The sequence below is a fragment of the Ailuropoda melanoleuca genome, chromosome 2, assembly GCF_002007445.2.
Source record: "Ailuropoda melanoleuca isolate Jingjing chromosome 2, ASM200744v2, whole genome shotgun sequence".
NCBI lineage: Eukaryota > Metazoa > Chordata > Mammalia > Carnivora > Ursidae > Ailuropoda > Ailuropoda melanoleuca.
This window is the reverse complement of record NC_048219.1, coordinates 141170801-141186626: the sequence shown is the minus strand read 5'-3', so window position 1 is coordinate 141186626 and position 15826 is coordinate 141170801. Positions and strand designations below refer to the sequence as shown.

General features: G+C 39.0%; 1 protein-coding gene across 2 annotated transcripts in view; it reads right to left on the bottom strand.

Annotated features, from left to right (window-relative positions):
* Positions 1 to 15800, bottom strand: part of RAPGEF4 (Rap guanine nucleotide exchange factor 4) — a 285737-nt gene extending 269937 nt beyond the window's left edge. For both annotated transcript variants that reach the window (XM_019802960.2, XM_019802961.2), the window contains exon 1: positions 15604 to 15800. In XM_019802960.2, coding sequence (XP_019658519.2) covers positions 15604 to 15668 — 65 coding nt within the window. In that variant the 5' untranslated portion in view covers positions 15669 to 15800. The remainder of the gene's footprint in view (positions 1 to 15603) is intronic.
* Between the last annotated feature and the right edge of the window lie 26 nt (positions 15801 to 15826).

Sequence of the window (15826 nt, the reverse complement as noted above, 5' to 3'; positions counted from 1 at the left end):
GAAAAAATATATTCAGTATACTTTAGAAAAGCAATCATATTAAATACCACTTGTGAATATGATGAAAGACCATTTCTACCAGAATTTTTAAATTACACCAAGTTTGAAGGATTAATAAAAATAAATTTTTATAAAATTTGTGATGCTGGATAACTACAGACTCACTGTAGACTACTAGATTGTTTGGCTTTTAGCTGTTTGTTTATTGCTGTATATCCAGAAATGAATCTTGTATTCTAAAACAGGTCAGCCTCATCAACTTTAAGATTTCATCAGGTTTTCAGCACCCTGAGTAACTTGAGGTTCCTATAGTTCAGAAACCAAGTACAGAAAATCTTTAATGGGACAAAACACTTGAGAAATGGTACGTCCTGAGTAGATATGCTAGGATTAGGGCTACATTAGAAGGTACACATCTGGATGATATGACTCAAAAAGAGCCACCAGGCAAATATTCTCATTGTGTGAGTTTCATCCCAATTTCCTTTAGGTTAAAGCTTTAACATCTCTTGGTATCCTTCAAATGTTAAACTCTTTAACACATTAGCTCAAATTATATCCATTGTTAGGGAGTTTGTGACTGTAAGACTCTAAAGAAACAGATGCAAGATAAAGAAGAGAAATATAGGGCATTGCCCTACCATTCTTTGTCCACCTCAAGGTGTGGGCAAACAGGTCTGTCCTACTCGCCTTATTTAAGAAATTGGCCTTCAAGAGAGGTACAAAACAGGGGCCAGGGGAGAAATGTCAATTCAAAAAGACTAGACAGAGAGGTAGACAAGAAACAACCCATTAGGGATTACCTGGGCAAATCCAGTGGGTTGATAATGGCTCCTTACATGGCCTCTGGAAGCTCACTCAGGGTAGGAAGAGTAGTGTTAAGGGTAAGAGTTAGAGAAGACTGTCATCCTGGCAACCCCAGGGCACTTGAGACACTCAAAGGAGATTCAGGGAGGTCAGACAGAGTGCAGTGAGGAAGCAGAGGGATAAGGAAGAGAGACTGGAGCACACAGTTCTCCAGTGTTCTACAGCCACAGGTCATCTTTATGGTGATGTCCAGGGCTGTGAGGACTTTTAAAAAGATCTTTCTTGGGGCACCTGGGTGGCTCAGTTGGTTAAGTGTTCGACTCTTGATTTTGGCTGATCTCGGGGGTTGTGAGATCAAGCCCCAGTGTGGGGCTTCACACTTAGCATGGAGTCTGCTCAAGATTCTCTCTCCCTCTGTCTCTGTCCCTCCCACTGCTCACTCATTCTCAATAAATAAATAAATAAATGAAATCTTTAAAAAAATTTTTTAAATAAAAGGATCTTACTTAATTTTAACTCAACATTTCCCCAATTTTTTTTTAATCTTGAGCCTTTTTTTCCTTGCAATACCTACTAATATTCCAAGGAACATACCTGAAACACAGTTATAGTCAAAAGGGAATGGGGTTTCATCCCATGTTGGTCCCTGGCACTTACCTTCTGTGTGACTCTAGACAATTTAACTTTTCCAAACCTCAGTTTCCTTATTTGTAAAACATGGATGATAGCAGCTATCTTATTGTCTTTATGAAAAGTAATTTGAAAATATGTATAAAAAATCTTAAATCCCCTCACACACATTAACTAATTTAGTTCTATAGGTATCTCTAACCTAAGAAAATAATCTAAAACACAGAAAAAACTTAATATAAAAGGTTATAGCATTATTGATAACAGCAACAGTCATGTTTAAATGTCTTAATGGTCCAACAACAAGGAAAAACTTAAGCCGTATAATCCACATCATTTCAGCCAATAAAAATTATATTTATAAAGAATTTTAATAACCTAGGAAAACGATCATCCTATAATGTTAATTTAAAGAGGCATGAAGTCTTAAAGTATGAGCTCAAATAATTTAAAAAATACTAGGAAAAAATACTGTAGGAAAACACACTAAAATTTTATGACTGTTTAATTCCCGGTGATAGGGTTTGTAAAAGTAAATTAATAATTATAAGGCAGAAATTCTTTGTGTGTATTGTCGGCTCTCAGCTGCAAGCCAGCAACAGTTCTCACAAAGGGGAGGGAAGTGGTGGGGGCAGTAGCAAGCATGTAACATGTCATGCCAAGGAGCCATGCTGCTATCTCACATACCTGTTTTAACATGCAAATATTAATGGGCTTTTATTTATTTTCTTAATGTTTTCCTTTTCCCCTATAATTTCATTCCTTGCACATTTTTCATTGTTTTAAATATCTTTTAATTCCTTCAATATAAATCCTATGAGATAAAACTCCCATCAATGAAGTTTCTGCTATATAATTATAGAAATAAGTAGAATTCAGCACACAACATCAGTTTTATGACGGGGTTGCTTGTCCCAATTCAAAATAAATAGGTTCAAATGCTCTACTACTTATTCAAATACTCTCCAAAATTTTCAAAATCATTCCATCCTATTGTCTTATATTATTACTATTTACTCTCCCTTCTCCCTAATGCTTACACTCTTTCCCTAAAAGCAATGAACAAAAGATACATATTTTTAAATTATTTCAGTTTGCAATTTGACTAGCTTTGATTCTCTTTCAGATAATCCAAAACAATATCAGACTTCAGCAATGTTCACATTTGATTTCTGTAAGCTCCTCTGAGGAGCAGCATTGTTCCTCATCTTACCTGTGAATATTTAAGGTTAGGACTTCTAATGATAGAGACAGAAAGTATTAGTAATCTAAACACAAAGAATTTTTTTTAATGAGTTTCACTTTGATATCCATAATCTGTTGAATGCTGAGTTCTAAAATGAACCTCTAAAGCTATTAAGATAAATATCCAATGAAGTACTGAAAAGGTAGGAAACAAAGCAACAGAGATAATGTAAAATTCAATTGAGGAAAAGATAAGGTGCATTCACAAGCTGATAATGTACAGTTACAGCACAAGGAGATAAAAAGGCACAATAAAATTGTACTCCCATTCAGCAGGCATCCAAGTTTGTCCATGCTTCGGAAGTCTGCCTCATAGATGAAGCTGCCTTGTTATATGATCCCCTTCCTGTTTTTCGTAATAGCGCTTTTTTGTATCAATAGAGGGCTCCCCTTTTATGCTCTGATGATCTGGATAATTAAACAGGGACTCCTGGTTTAAGATTTGAATTATTTTCAGTAAATAAAATGTAAAACCTGGTTACTGACTAGACAGCTCTAACTCTACAAATCAGATCTTTAAATACCACCAGGAAATATTTACAGTGAGTATTGCATCACCACAGAGACTATTCTCAAATTGTCTCCAATTTTTAACATGAAAAAACTTACAAACATATTGCCATATCATTTAATTAGTTGATGAGGAAAATATGGTAAGAGTTCAATTTAAAACATTATCAAATGCAGATGATGGAATAACGACAGAAAAGTTAAGACAGTGAATAAATCCCCAAAATGAGAAATTGTTGGGATTTCTAAGTATCCAGGACCATTTTCTTGCTTTGGTATATTTATCTGAGAGGACTGTTTTAGAGAACACTGACTACACAGAGTTATTAAACAAGTTCATCACTGATTAAACTGGTTAAATATGAAACCCAAAACTCTATCGGTAGGATGGGGATATTGATACCATTATCTGTCCAGCTGTCAGCATCCAGTCAAAAGCACACACACAAAATCCTTTCAACCTCATTTAAATAAATCATACTTCTCCTGATCTGTATTACATTCATTAGTTCTCTCGGGGCAGCTTTCTTTTTCCTCAAAAATTATTATTTAAAACAAAAAACTAAAGTGGACAGTATTTCAAATAGCTTTAAATAATAATATTTAAAGGATAAACCAAAATTTCAAAATTTATCCCTTTCACCAAATTCTGAAATTATCTTTGTCTGTAGTATATATTGTTTCTGTATAATATACTGTAATATTACTATAAGCACTAATATACCATATAAGACATTTTCACAAAATAAGGCCCTGTTACCAAACAAAAGGGTGGCATCCTAGTTATTCAGCTTGTGCCCTTATCACAGTACTAAAACACTTCATCATTCGTCTATTTAGCTAAGCATGGATTACACCGATTACACCGATTTAAATTTATACTAGGTGGCCTCTCAGTTCATTCAACGTCTTTGATGAGATGTTGCTTTTGCAGAAAGAATTCACCACCCTTTTAACAATAACACCATGCCTGTTTCTTCCTGTCCTCTGCTTTTTTGCCTTTGCTGTTCTTGTTAAAATCTGACATTGTCATATAGATTTGTTTGTCCCCTTACTCCATCACTCCATATCCTCTTACCTTTGGCCTCATAGCATTTATTAACACCTACTTTTTCCTGTTTTCTTCATCACTGTATTCCTTATCACCTGGAACAGTAGCACATAGTAGCTACTCCATCCCTATCACGCACCAGCACATTGTAGATACTCAATTTTAAGGACTGACCGAATTAATTAATGTCTTCCCAGCTAGTATTTAAATTCATGAGGTCACAGGCCTTGTCAGTTTTTGCTACTAATCTATCCCCAGTAAGAATGTATGACACTTGGAAAGCCGAGCGTAAAATCTCTGAATGAATGAATGAATGAATGAATGAGCGAACAGCAGGAAAGTAGAAAACTCAGATCAGATCTTTTCCCTATGGCACACTTGGTCTGAGGAAAGTGGAAGACGGCAGGAGGCAGGGAGAAAGATACAGGTAAAGGAGTGACAAAGGATGCTAAAGATAGAACTTTCTTATATTCCAAGTTTGTTTAAAGAGTTGAAAAAGAAAATGTGTAAGATTCAAGAACTCAACTTTTTCTATAACATGTTCAATATATAACCAATCAATAACTAGAAGAATAAGTTTGTCAGAGCCTGAATACCTGAATGTCTGAGTCTGAATGTCTGAAGGCAAGACATTCATGCTTTCATTTGGGATTTAAACAGAATTGAAATGCCATATATGATATCAAGAATCAAATTATTGGGGCACCTGAGTGGCTCAGTGGGTTAAGCATCTGCCTTCAGCTTAGGTCATGATCCCAGGGTCCTGGGACAAGCCCCACATTGGGCTCCCTGCTCAGCGAAGCCTGCTTCTCCCTCTGCCCCACTACCCCCCTCCCCACTCATTCTCTCTCTCTCTCATATAAATAAATAAAATCTTTAAAAAAAAGAATCAAATTATTAGGTTCCAAGTAATGCCTGCTTTTCATCAACATCTATTTGTTTTCTATATCTCCAAAAGTTAAGACTTTTCTAAGGGCCTTTAAAACTTATTTCTACATTTAATTAGATAAAAGAGAGGTTCTTGAACTTTTAACCAATTTATAGGTAATAATCCTACAGAGCAATTCATCCTATTTAATATGCTTACATTTCACAATTTTATTCCATGAAAGGTTTTCGGAAAATTACCTATGCATTTTAAGCTTGTTTCACTGCAGGAGTGCCTCAGTTAAGCATCCATCTCTTGATTTCAGCTCAGGTCATGATCACAGCGTCATAAGATCAAGCCCCACATCAGGCTCTGCACTGGGCATGGAGCCTACTTAAGATTCTCTCTCTTCCTCTCTCTCTGCCTCTCCCCACCCTTTAAAAAAAAAAGGTTTTTCACTGCAATTAACACATGTTCCTTGGGTTCCATGGTAAGAGTGAAAGAACATGGTAACATGCTCTGTGGCAGAACCCCTAGGTTGTCAATCACCATTTGTCTGTGTGTTAAGAGTGGCACCAACATTCCTCCTTGAGAATACACTCTTGTCCCCACATCCTCACAAAGAAGCACTGTACTACCATTAAGACATACATCCTTGCTTGGCTCTCAAATGAGGATGTAATTTTCCACCTAGGTTGGCTGAGCTCAAAGTCTTATTACTCTTCATCTAACCGACAACACAAAACATCAGTATTCCAGGTATCTACTTGGAAATATTACTTCCAGGTCATTGCTGCTCAGTTAATTATCAATAGCTCAGATGTGAAAAAGTGTTTATGGAGGATTTCCTGGAAGTGAAGTAATCCATCCATTTCTAAAATACCCTAAAATCTATCCTGGGATTAAGTCAGATCATCAGAAAGCTGTATTATTATATTGGTTCCATGAGAGACATTAAGTCTCTCTGGCATTATGCTATTATGATATACTGAGAGCCCTATGAAACCCATTGCTGAATTCACTGTTGGGATAATGTGGAGGATACTATTCATCACATTGCACAGTATCTTTTTCATGAAATTGAGGGGGGACAGCATTTCCCATTGCTTAATTGTTCTTGATTAACTGATTAGCTGTTCTTGATTAATTGATCTTCTCTGGAAGAAACAGTTTTCATTGGTAAATGCTAAATAATGAAATAACTGTGCTTCTTTCTTTGTGCTGGCCTTGAGAAATCATAGCTTTAATGCTTATATTAGTTAAGAAAAATTTTAATTAATTATTTAAATTTCCATCTTTGAGAATCCAGAAAAAGAACAAGTTAAACCCAAAAGTAAGTAGAATAAAGGGGGGGGCAGCATAAATCAATGAATTTCTCAAACTATAGAGCAAATCAACTAAAAGTTGGGTTTTTTAAAAGATTAACAAAATTGAGAAGCTCCTAGCAAGACTGATTAACAAAAAAAAAAAAAAAAAAAAANAAAAAAAAAAAAGAGCAGGCACAAATTAATAATATGAGATATGAAGGAGAACATCACTACATATTCTAAGGACACTGAAAGAAAAATAAGGGAATAGTATGAACAACTCTATGCTAATAAATTTGATAACTTAGATAAAATGGATAAACTCCTTGAAACAACTTATCAAAACTGATACAAGATGAAATGGAAAATCTGAGTAGCCCTCTCTACTAAAGAGATCGAATTTGTTGTCAAAAAGCTTCCCACAAAGAAAACTCCTGGCCAGATGACATCCATAAAACATTTAAAAAAGAAATAACATCAATATTGCCCAATCTCTTTTTAAAATAGAGGAAATACTCTGTGTCAAATAAATAAATAAATAAATAAAATCTTAAAAAAAAAAAAAAAAAATTGCAGGAGAATAAAAGCGCAATTAGATCCCTAAAAGAGAAAGTGTGTCTAGATTTGCATAACAATGCACCAACTTGGATTCAAACCTNTATGTCTTTGGCTCCAGTCGTGATCCCAGCACCATGAGATCAAGCCCCACATCTGGCTCTCTGCTCAGTGGGGAGTCTCTCTGCTTAGTGGGGAGCCTGCTTCTCCCTCTCTCTCTGCCTGCCGCTCTGCCTGCTTGTGCTTTCTCTCTCTCTCTCTGTCAAATAAATAAATAAATAAATAAATAAATAAATAAATAAATAAATAAAATCTAAAATAAAATAAAATAGAGGAAAGAAAAAAATTGAAGAAAAAGAAGTATTTTCTGATTAAAGGAAGTTCGTTCTCACCCCTCTGATCCACTTTGCCCTGGAAATCCTAATCAATGTAATAAGGCAAGAAAAGTAAATAATAAAAGATGTAAAGATCAGAAAGAATAAATAAAACTGCCAGTATTCACAGACAACAAGGTGGTCTACACAGAAAATCCTTACGAATTTACAAAACAAATACCATGTTGAATAACTTGCCCAAAGTTACACCACTAATAAAATCAAAACTAGAATGTGAACCAATACAGTCTGGTTCCCAAACTCTTAACCCCTACACTGTGCTCTCTACTTAGAGAGGACCATGCAGCTATACTTGCCTTAGCCCACAAACCTCAACACAGCCATATACTTGGTCTTTGTAGTTTCATTTGATGATTTGGAAACAGAGGTTCAAAAAGATTAATAACTTCATCAAGATTACATGGCTAAGGGATGAAATTGACAGAATTTGAATATGTCTGGCTGACCCTAAAACAAAGCTGATCTGAAGGTATTACATGTTCCAACTTGGAAGAGGGAAACAATGTGAGGGTCCAGATCCACATAGTAAGGCCCTGAAATAATACAGTGGAATATAAAGGCCAAGAGGAAAATTGGTGACTGGTTAGTAATAAAAAGGGACATAGGAAAGTCAAAGTTTTGAAAATTAGATTAGTGTCAATAAAATAGGAATAAGTAGGAGAAACTAATGGAGAGGAAGATGAAGGAAGATGAAGTCAATTTTAGACAAGTCGAATACCACCTTGTTAGGTTAGGCATAGTTTTGACAGCAATAATAGAAAACCAAACAAAAAGTGGTTTATAAAAATACGATTTTGTTTCCTCACAAAACCAAAAATCTGAAGGTAGGCAGTGATTAATCTAAATTTAGTAGCTGAACAAAGTCAGAACTAGAGTCTGTGTTTCTCCTGGTCCTTCCTTCTGGGATTACAATATGGTTGCCAAAGGGCCAGGCTCAGGTCAGAAATAATACCAGACAGAAAGAAGAATGGGGGTAGCAAATATGTCTGTTTTTCATCAGTAAAGCAAAATCTTTCCTAGAAGTCTCTAGTAGAACTCTGCTATGTCTCATTGGCCAGAACTGTGTCAAATAGTCACCTAGCCTCTACAGTGGCCTAAAAGGTAAGTATTTTGCTTTCCCAAACCTATAGCAGAGGTAGGTGAAGAAAAACAATGTCTGCTTCAAAGTATGAATGGGGCATTGATGTGGGAATATCCAACGGAGAGACAAAAATGCATCTGGTCTAGAATATAAAGCAAGGATATAGGATTTAAGTAATCTGCATAGTAAAAGCACAGGAAATGGAAGGGTACTCCAGGAAAGAGCATGTATGAAGAGAAAAGAGGGTAGGTAACAGCAATTTGTTTCTCTCTTTGTGCAGGGGAAGCAAACGGATATACATGGATACAGCTGAGTAAACATGGTAGCCAGGTCCCTCCACTCCAGCCAGTCAGAGTGTTTACTTTTGTATGCTTGGCTGGGTCTTTCTCTGCCATCCTCCCCACCCAGTTACTTCCATCCTCTTTCTCTTTCCTCAGTCTCTCAGTACTCCCAATAAGGTCTCTCCTCTCCCTTTCTCTTTCCGTCGTCTGTGAATTGGAGGTACTGGAAGGAAAATTCACTCTTCACTGCCACTGTTCAAGATGCATGAGGACGGATTTAAATCTGAGTAAAGGAAAACTAGCTGCCTTAGGTTGGAAAGGTGGTCCAGGAAAAAAGCAGCTACTATGAAAAGGCTATTAAATCTTAAAAATTCATAGAAAATTAATAGGAAATTTGAACTAAAAGGAATCTGCCATTCCTGCCCTCATTGGAATAGCCAGTCTATCAGGGGAAATACAAGGAGGCAGAGTACCACTCTTCCTCTGAAGACTCTTTTGGGTTCCCAGATGTTCAGGAGACCAGGCTGCAGGGCCAAGGGTGTGATGGACCCTGGGCATCCTTCTCCAGGCCCACTGCTCCATGGGCACACCATGCATCACGTGCTTCCAGTCTAAGTCCAGCTCTGGCTGACCCTTTCCTTTCTGAAAATCCTAGGGCACGTAGAATCAGCACCACAGAATTTAACCATGATTACATAATGGGTTGTGCTGTCCTCTAATTGCTCCACACATATATGTCATGTGCTCCCATGTATTTGGGGCTACAGTGAGATGTCCTCCAAGAAGTTGCATATAAGATAGTCACCGAGCATTAAACTTTAAAAACAATATATCACTAACATCATGAAAAGTGATCACTTGACATTATGTGCCTCGTGATTCAAGTATATAATACTTCTGTGAAGTATTGTTGCCAGAAAATCATATTTAAATCCAATCAAGCCCTAAGATCCAACTACCAATTTACAGGATATAGAGAGGATAAAGGGACATATTAGCAGACACCATGGGGGCATAATTAAAATCCAGACTTTAAAAAGAAAAATCTGTTAAGGAAGAAAAAGAGAGAGAACCCAGAGATTAAAAAAGACTTAGAGACATTATCAACTAAATAGAACTGATGTGGATCCTAATGCAAACAAATTGCAAGAAAGAAACAGTTATGTGGTAAATGGGGTAATTTGAACACTGACTAGATATTTGATTATATGAGGGAACTATGTCAAATTTTTTAATGTGTGACAGTGGTATTGTTTTCATCATAAAGAGTCCTTACCTTTTCGATATATACTAAATATTTACAGAAGAAATAATACTGTGTTCTGGGACTTAAACCAAAATAATCCTGGAGGTAGTGGGGTATGAATGGAGGGATTAATAAAACAAGATTGGCTGTGATTTGGTAATTGTTGGAGCAGGGAGGGGCTGTATAAGAGAAACATACTGTTTTCTCTTCTTTTTGTATATTTTGAAATTTTCCATAATAACCTTTTCCTATAATACATTAGAATAGAGTTATGCAATGTCATTTTTTTTTTAAAGTAGTCACATCAGGCAAAGAAACACAAAAGGAGCAGGGACAGATGCTCATGGTGCCCATGCAAGACTTTTCCAAGACAAAGGTGGGGCCAGTGCAAGGACTTCCTTGCCGGGTTGCAGAGGCCACTCCACCCTGGAGGAGGAGGATGCATCTGGCCATCTCACCTTCATCGTGTAAGCACCTTCTACATTCAGGGTGCTGCAGGGAAATTGAAGATAAAATGATGAATAAAATATAGAAACTGACATCAAGGGATGCAAAAGAGAAGTAAATAGGAAACTGTGATGGAGTCTGGCTTGTGATATTATAGTGTTGGACAAAGTGTGGTATGGAGCCTTATGTAATGGTCATCTAACCTGAAGAGGTGACAGCCAAGCTGTCCTGGAGGATTCCCAGAACTATCTTCTGATTGTAATTCAATTCCCAGGCTCCGTCTCTCTAGGAAGAGAGTGAACTGGCCAAAAGTGTAAGTGTCCTGATCTCCTGGCATCTTTGCTTCTCACTGTAAATGTACAACACGGGCTTATGGTAACAAGTGGATCTCCCACACGGCTTGCCTGGAGGAGTACATCAGCCAAAGGATGTGAGTATCCACTCCTCTGATCTTATTTTCAAATTAATGAACTGTCTCTCCGGTTTTACAGTCTCTGAGAGTTTGGTACCTTTGTATATGTCCCTGAAAGAAATGTATTAATTCTTGATGTGCTGACAAATCAGGAACCTGAGATTGCAAGACCAGCCCTGAATGCTGGGAATTCACCAGGGTAATGTCATCCCCCTTGGGACATGCCTGGGTCTGGGTTGACACCAGCCTTCCCCGGTAACAGCCTTCTGCTCTGCGTGCTTCTTTGATCTTCAGCCTTCCTGAAGGGTGGGCAGGTGTCTGAGGCTTCTTTGATTCTGAGTCATCCTCTTCAGCATGTCTGCCTCAAAGCATTTTGGTTTTTAACAAATTTGTTTCTTGATTTCTTTCACTTTCATTCAACCACATCAATACAGTTAACATCTATTTGGGGACGAAGCCAGATGCAATGACACTGTATAAGAAGCATGTTTTAAAAATGAAACATCAATAATTTAAAAAATTCCTCAGCTGTTTTGAAAGATGGTAATCTTTTTTTTACACATCCATACTATGTTAACTTCATTTGCTGCCTTGGCCTGTGATCACCAGTGATCCTCAATAAGCCCATCAACTGAGGATGTCCCTCCGAGCTACACTTCTAACTGAAGAACGAAAAACCAAATATTGTGAACTCCTTCCCAGAGGAAGACAATTTCTTTCATTTCCAGTGGTTTCTCTGTCAATCAGCCAGGTTCTTTCATCTGTAATGGGACATGGCAAACTTTTTCTTCAAAGATCTACACAGTAAATACTTCATTTTTTTAAAAAGATTTTATTTATTTATTTGAGAGAGAGAGAGCACAAGCGGGGGTGGGATGGGGTGGGGGAGTAGCAGAGGGAGAAGGAGAAGCAGACTCCTCGCTGAGCAGGAAGCTCTATCTCAGGACCCCAGGATCATGACCTGAGCCGAAGACAGACGCTTAACCGAATGAGCCATGCAGGCGCCCCCACAGTAAATACCTTAAACCCTGTGGGCCACACAGTCTGCATTATAGCAACTCAACTCTGCCAGTGTAGTGTGAAAGCAGCCGTGGACAACACGTAACCAAATGAGTGTGGCTGTGTTCCAATAAAACTTTGTTTATGGACACTGAAATTGGAATTTTATATCAATTTAATGGGTCACAAAACAGTAATCTCTTTTTGGTTTATTTCCAAACATTGAGAAATGTAAAAACCACTCTTAGCTCAGGAGACACGCTAGCAGCTGGTGGATCTGGCCCCTGCTCCATAGTGATGAATACCGGCAGTGATTCACTATACATATGTGAACGTGTGTGGTATCTTCGAAATACTGCCTTACCAGCCATGAGAATTATGACCTATAAATGGGTCTTACATTCATAGGTGGCAAACTTAAATTCTTATGGGAAAAATACTTTCACTAAAATTAAGCAATGATCAGCACACACACAAAGACACACCCACACATACACAAAGACATTTTACACAACCTAAATCCCAAATAGTGGGTACCACGTAATACGTTTCTAATTACTGCCCCTACTTAGAAAAAAATTGTAAGATCAATAAACAGTGGTAAGTTTGTTTTGTTTTAACAATGTCTGCTGAGACTTTTTTTCAATGTCTTTTTATCCATCCAAAGGTTCAAAGTCTTTCCGATCGTAAGATCAGTATTTATACAATCTCATCTCCTCAGTCCCAACATATTCCAAGAACTTGGATGCTTGATACATGAAAAACTTTGGATTTTCTTTCTTTAACCTAATCTGCATATCTATATATTTTTCAACCCCCTCCCCCCATGCAAGTTTATATAGCATTGCCTGTCTATGACAACCTTCTAGGCATGACTACAGAACATTTCTAAGGCTTTATTTTCCTTGTTCTGTTTGCTTCATCTTGTGTTGTTCACTTCTTTATTCATGCACTTTCTACTTTAACTCCTCTTTTTATTTTCAACAAGGTCCTTCTTTTTCTAGCTGTCCACAACATGTGCCACTTGTTAGATGCATATACCTAAACTACATTTTGCAGCTATGGAAAAGGTTCCAGCATCATATCCCCAAACAGTACATGGGGTTCACTGTACTATTCCCTCTTTTTTGTTTGTTTTATGCTTGAAATGACTGTAATCCCAGGCTTTAGAAAAATAGAGCATACATTCCCATGCTCTAGATTTGGTCACAAAAGGCATTTGTGGTTGGGAAGAAATTAGCATATTTATATGCCACACCTGTGTGTCTGTTCACATTGCTCCCTTTACTTGGCATGCCCTCCCCAAATTCTCTCATAAAATTTCCCTCAACCTCCAAGGTCCAGGTTTGAACCTGTGGGAAGCATCCCTGCCAAGCACAGCTGATGACTCTCTCCTTTGCATTCCCAAAGCATTTCATACATTTCAATGAAAGCACCTGTCATTGCATTGCGCTTAGTTGTTGATGTAGCTGTCCCAGCCCCATCATCCATCCCCCAAGTCAATAACAACTCAACTTTTTTTTTTCCCTCCTCACCACTCATGCATCCCCAGTGCCCAACACAGTACCCGGAATAAGGTAACAAGATTACATTTCTCAGAAATACCGAGAGCAGCCCTAACTGCCATCAGCACCCTTAATCTTCCTCCTCCCCCACAAGATTAACAGATAATTTAAGTAAAAATGCAGCTTCAAAACAAGTACCCCAAGGCCCTCTTAAAATGAAATTGCCACTCCTAAACTGTTCTTCAAAGGAATTCCACCATCAACACTACAGAAAATGCAAGGTTATCTTAACACCACAAAATAAAATATTTACATGGCGCTTCACAGTTTTCATATTACTTTCACCATTTGCTGTTGTTGTTTGGTCCTAATTCTTGGTAAGACACATAGTTCTACCCTCATTTTTCAGACACTCAAGGAAATAAAAGTGACATCTCCCGAGATCGGAGCTGTCAGCACTGGGCCTAAAACCCTTAACTTATTGATCTATCCACTTTCCTGTACTCCATGAATGCTAGGCTCAGTATTTGTGGAGGCTTTTTTTCCCACCTCTGTAGATTCTTTTTCCCTATTATGAATGGTGGCATTAGATTGTGGCTCTATGTTCTAAAAATACATTTCAGACAAAATCATTTGGACAGATACACGTTATGAAAAGACAGAATCAAAACACCCCACTTGTGTTAGTATTGCTCTATGATTTTGCCATAAGTACTTATTGACTAAAGGATTTCCAGTGAATTACTGACTGTTCAAAAAATGGCATGCCATGCATTTCTGAAAATAGAAATATGTAATCTATTATCTAAAAAAATTCACTCATGAGGAAGCACTACTATTTATAGGTCAAGTACAAGAGCTTGATTTTCTCTTCTTTTATAATTCTTCTTTCCTAAACTATTAAATTTAGATTACTTATCACATTAGCAGGCTCTTCACTTAAATATGCTCTTAGTTCTTCTACATAATTCTGTATGATTTAACCATCACTTCAATTCACTTACTATTTATTGCAAGCAATTCTTCTAATATTAGTACATATCATTTTCGAGTAAATAGGGCACTGCCTGCCAAAAAATCTTGCTACTGTGTGGTAATTGAAAGTAAAGATTATTTCTCAGATATATTAATTTTTCAAATGAGCCACATTTAGCTTTTCTCAAATTACTTAATTTTTTTCAACAAAGGCCTATAATAGTAAAATTTTCAGAGCATGTCACACTGAAGACTTTCAAGTTTGATCTGGCTACGAATCTGCTAATTGTAAAAATTTCAATATGGCAGAGCCCAAAATATTTCACACAAATGCAAATAGAGATGTCATGCAGATAGCTGCAACACATGAATCACTGCCCTGCCGCATCAAACTCAGAAATTCAGAGGCAGTTCACTCTGCAAGATCTCTCGCTCAGTTCTTAAAAAGTTCAGATGCATCACCTTTTAATCAGGGTAATAAAGAATAATTGCTAACATACTGTGTAATGTTTACTGTTAAACCCACAATCTGGACAAACAGAAAATTAGGCTGTCAGAGCCTGCAAACAATTGCAGTCCGCAGTTACACGGGGGCACCCTCCTTATACAGAGCTGTCGTCGGGAGTCACAACGGTCTATGGTTTTAATTTTTTAGGGTAAGGGTCTTTTGCTCGAGAAGCAGGTATTCAGACGAAGGCGGTCTCCCGTGTGACCTTCCTACCACAGACCTTGAGCAAGCCACTGCGGGGGCAGGAGCTGAGAATTTCAGCGAGGCACTTGACAGCTCCGCTGGGTCCCTCACACTTTGCTTTCACGAACAAAAAAGGAATGTTACTCCGCACCTGCCTTTCCCCCTCACCCTTCCTTAAAACTTAAATTACATTTACCCCTGCGGTCTGAACAGCCGGAAGAAGGTACGGAGCTATTCTGTCCCGTGATGCCAAGGGAAAATAACCCCCTACCCAAGAGCGCAGCCTGGAGCGGCGGCCCGGCCGTCCGTCGCGAGCGGGGGGCGAGAAGGTGAAGGAAGGCTGGGGGGACTGGAGCGCGCGGCGCTGTCTCCACACCCCACTGCGCGGCATTTTCTCCACCACGTGGAAGAATCTCGTGCGGGTGGCGCCCACGGGAGGCGGAGGTCCGGGTGCCCCCCCCCGGCCGGGACGCAGCTCCTCAGCCCCCTCCCCCGCACGGGGCCCGGCCAGCTGCTTCCAGGTGAGGGGCCGCGGCCGTCTCGGGGCAGGGGCCGCGCCGCAGAACCCCGGCCCGGCGGGGGGCCCTGCCCGAGCTACCTTTTATCCAGGCAGGCGATCCACTCGGCTGAAGAGGAAGAATGGGCAGCGTGCGCAGCGACCATGTTGGGCAGCGGCGCGCGGAGTCCCTGGCTGCGGCGACCTCCCGCGCTCGCTCTGCCTCTGCCTCCGCCTCGCCCGCGGCGCGGACCTGCTCCTCCCGGCCCGCCTCGCGACCGGCGCGGCGGCGACGGGGCCCGCCCTCCCAGCGGGCTCCCGCGGG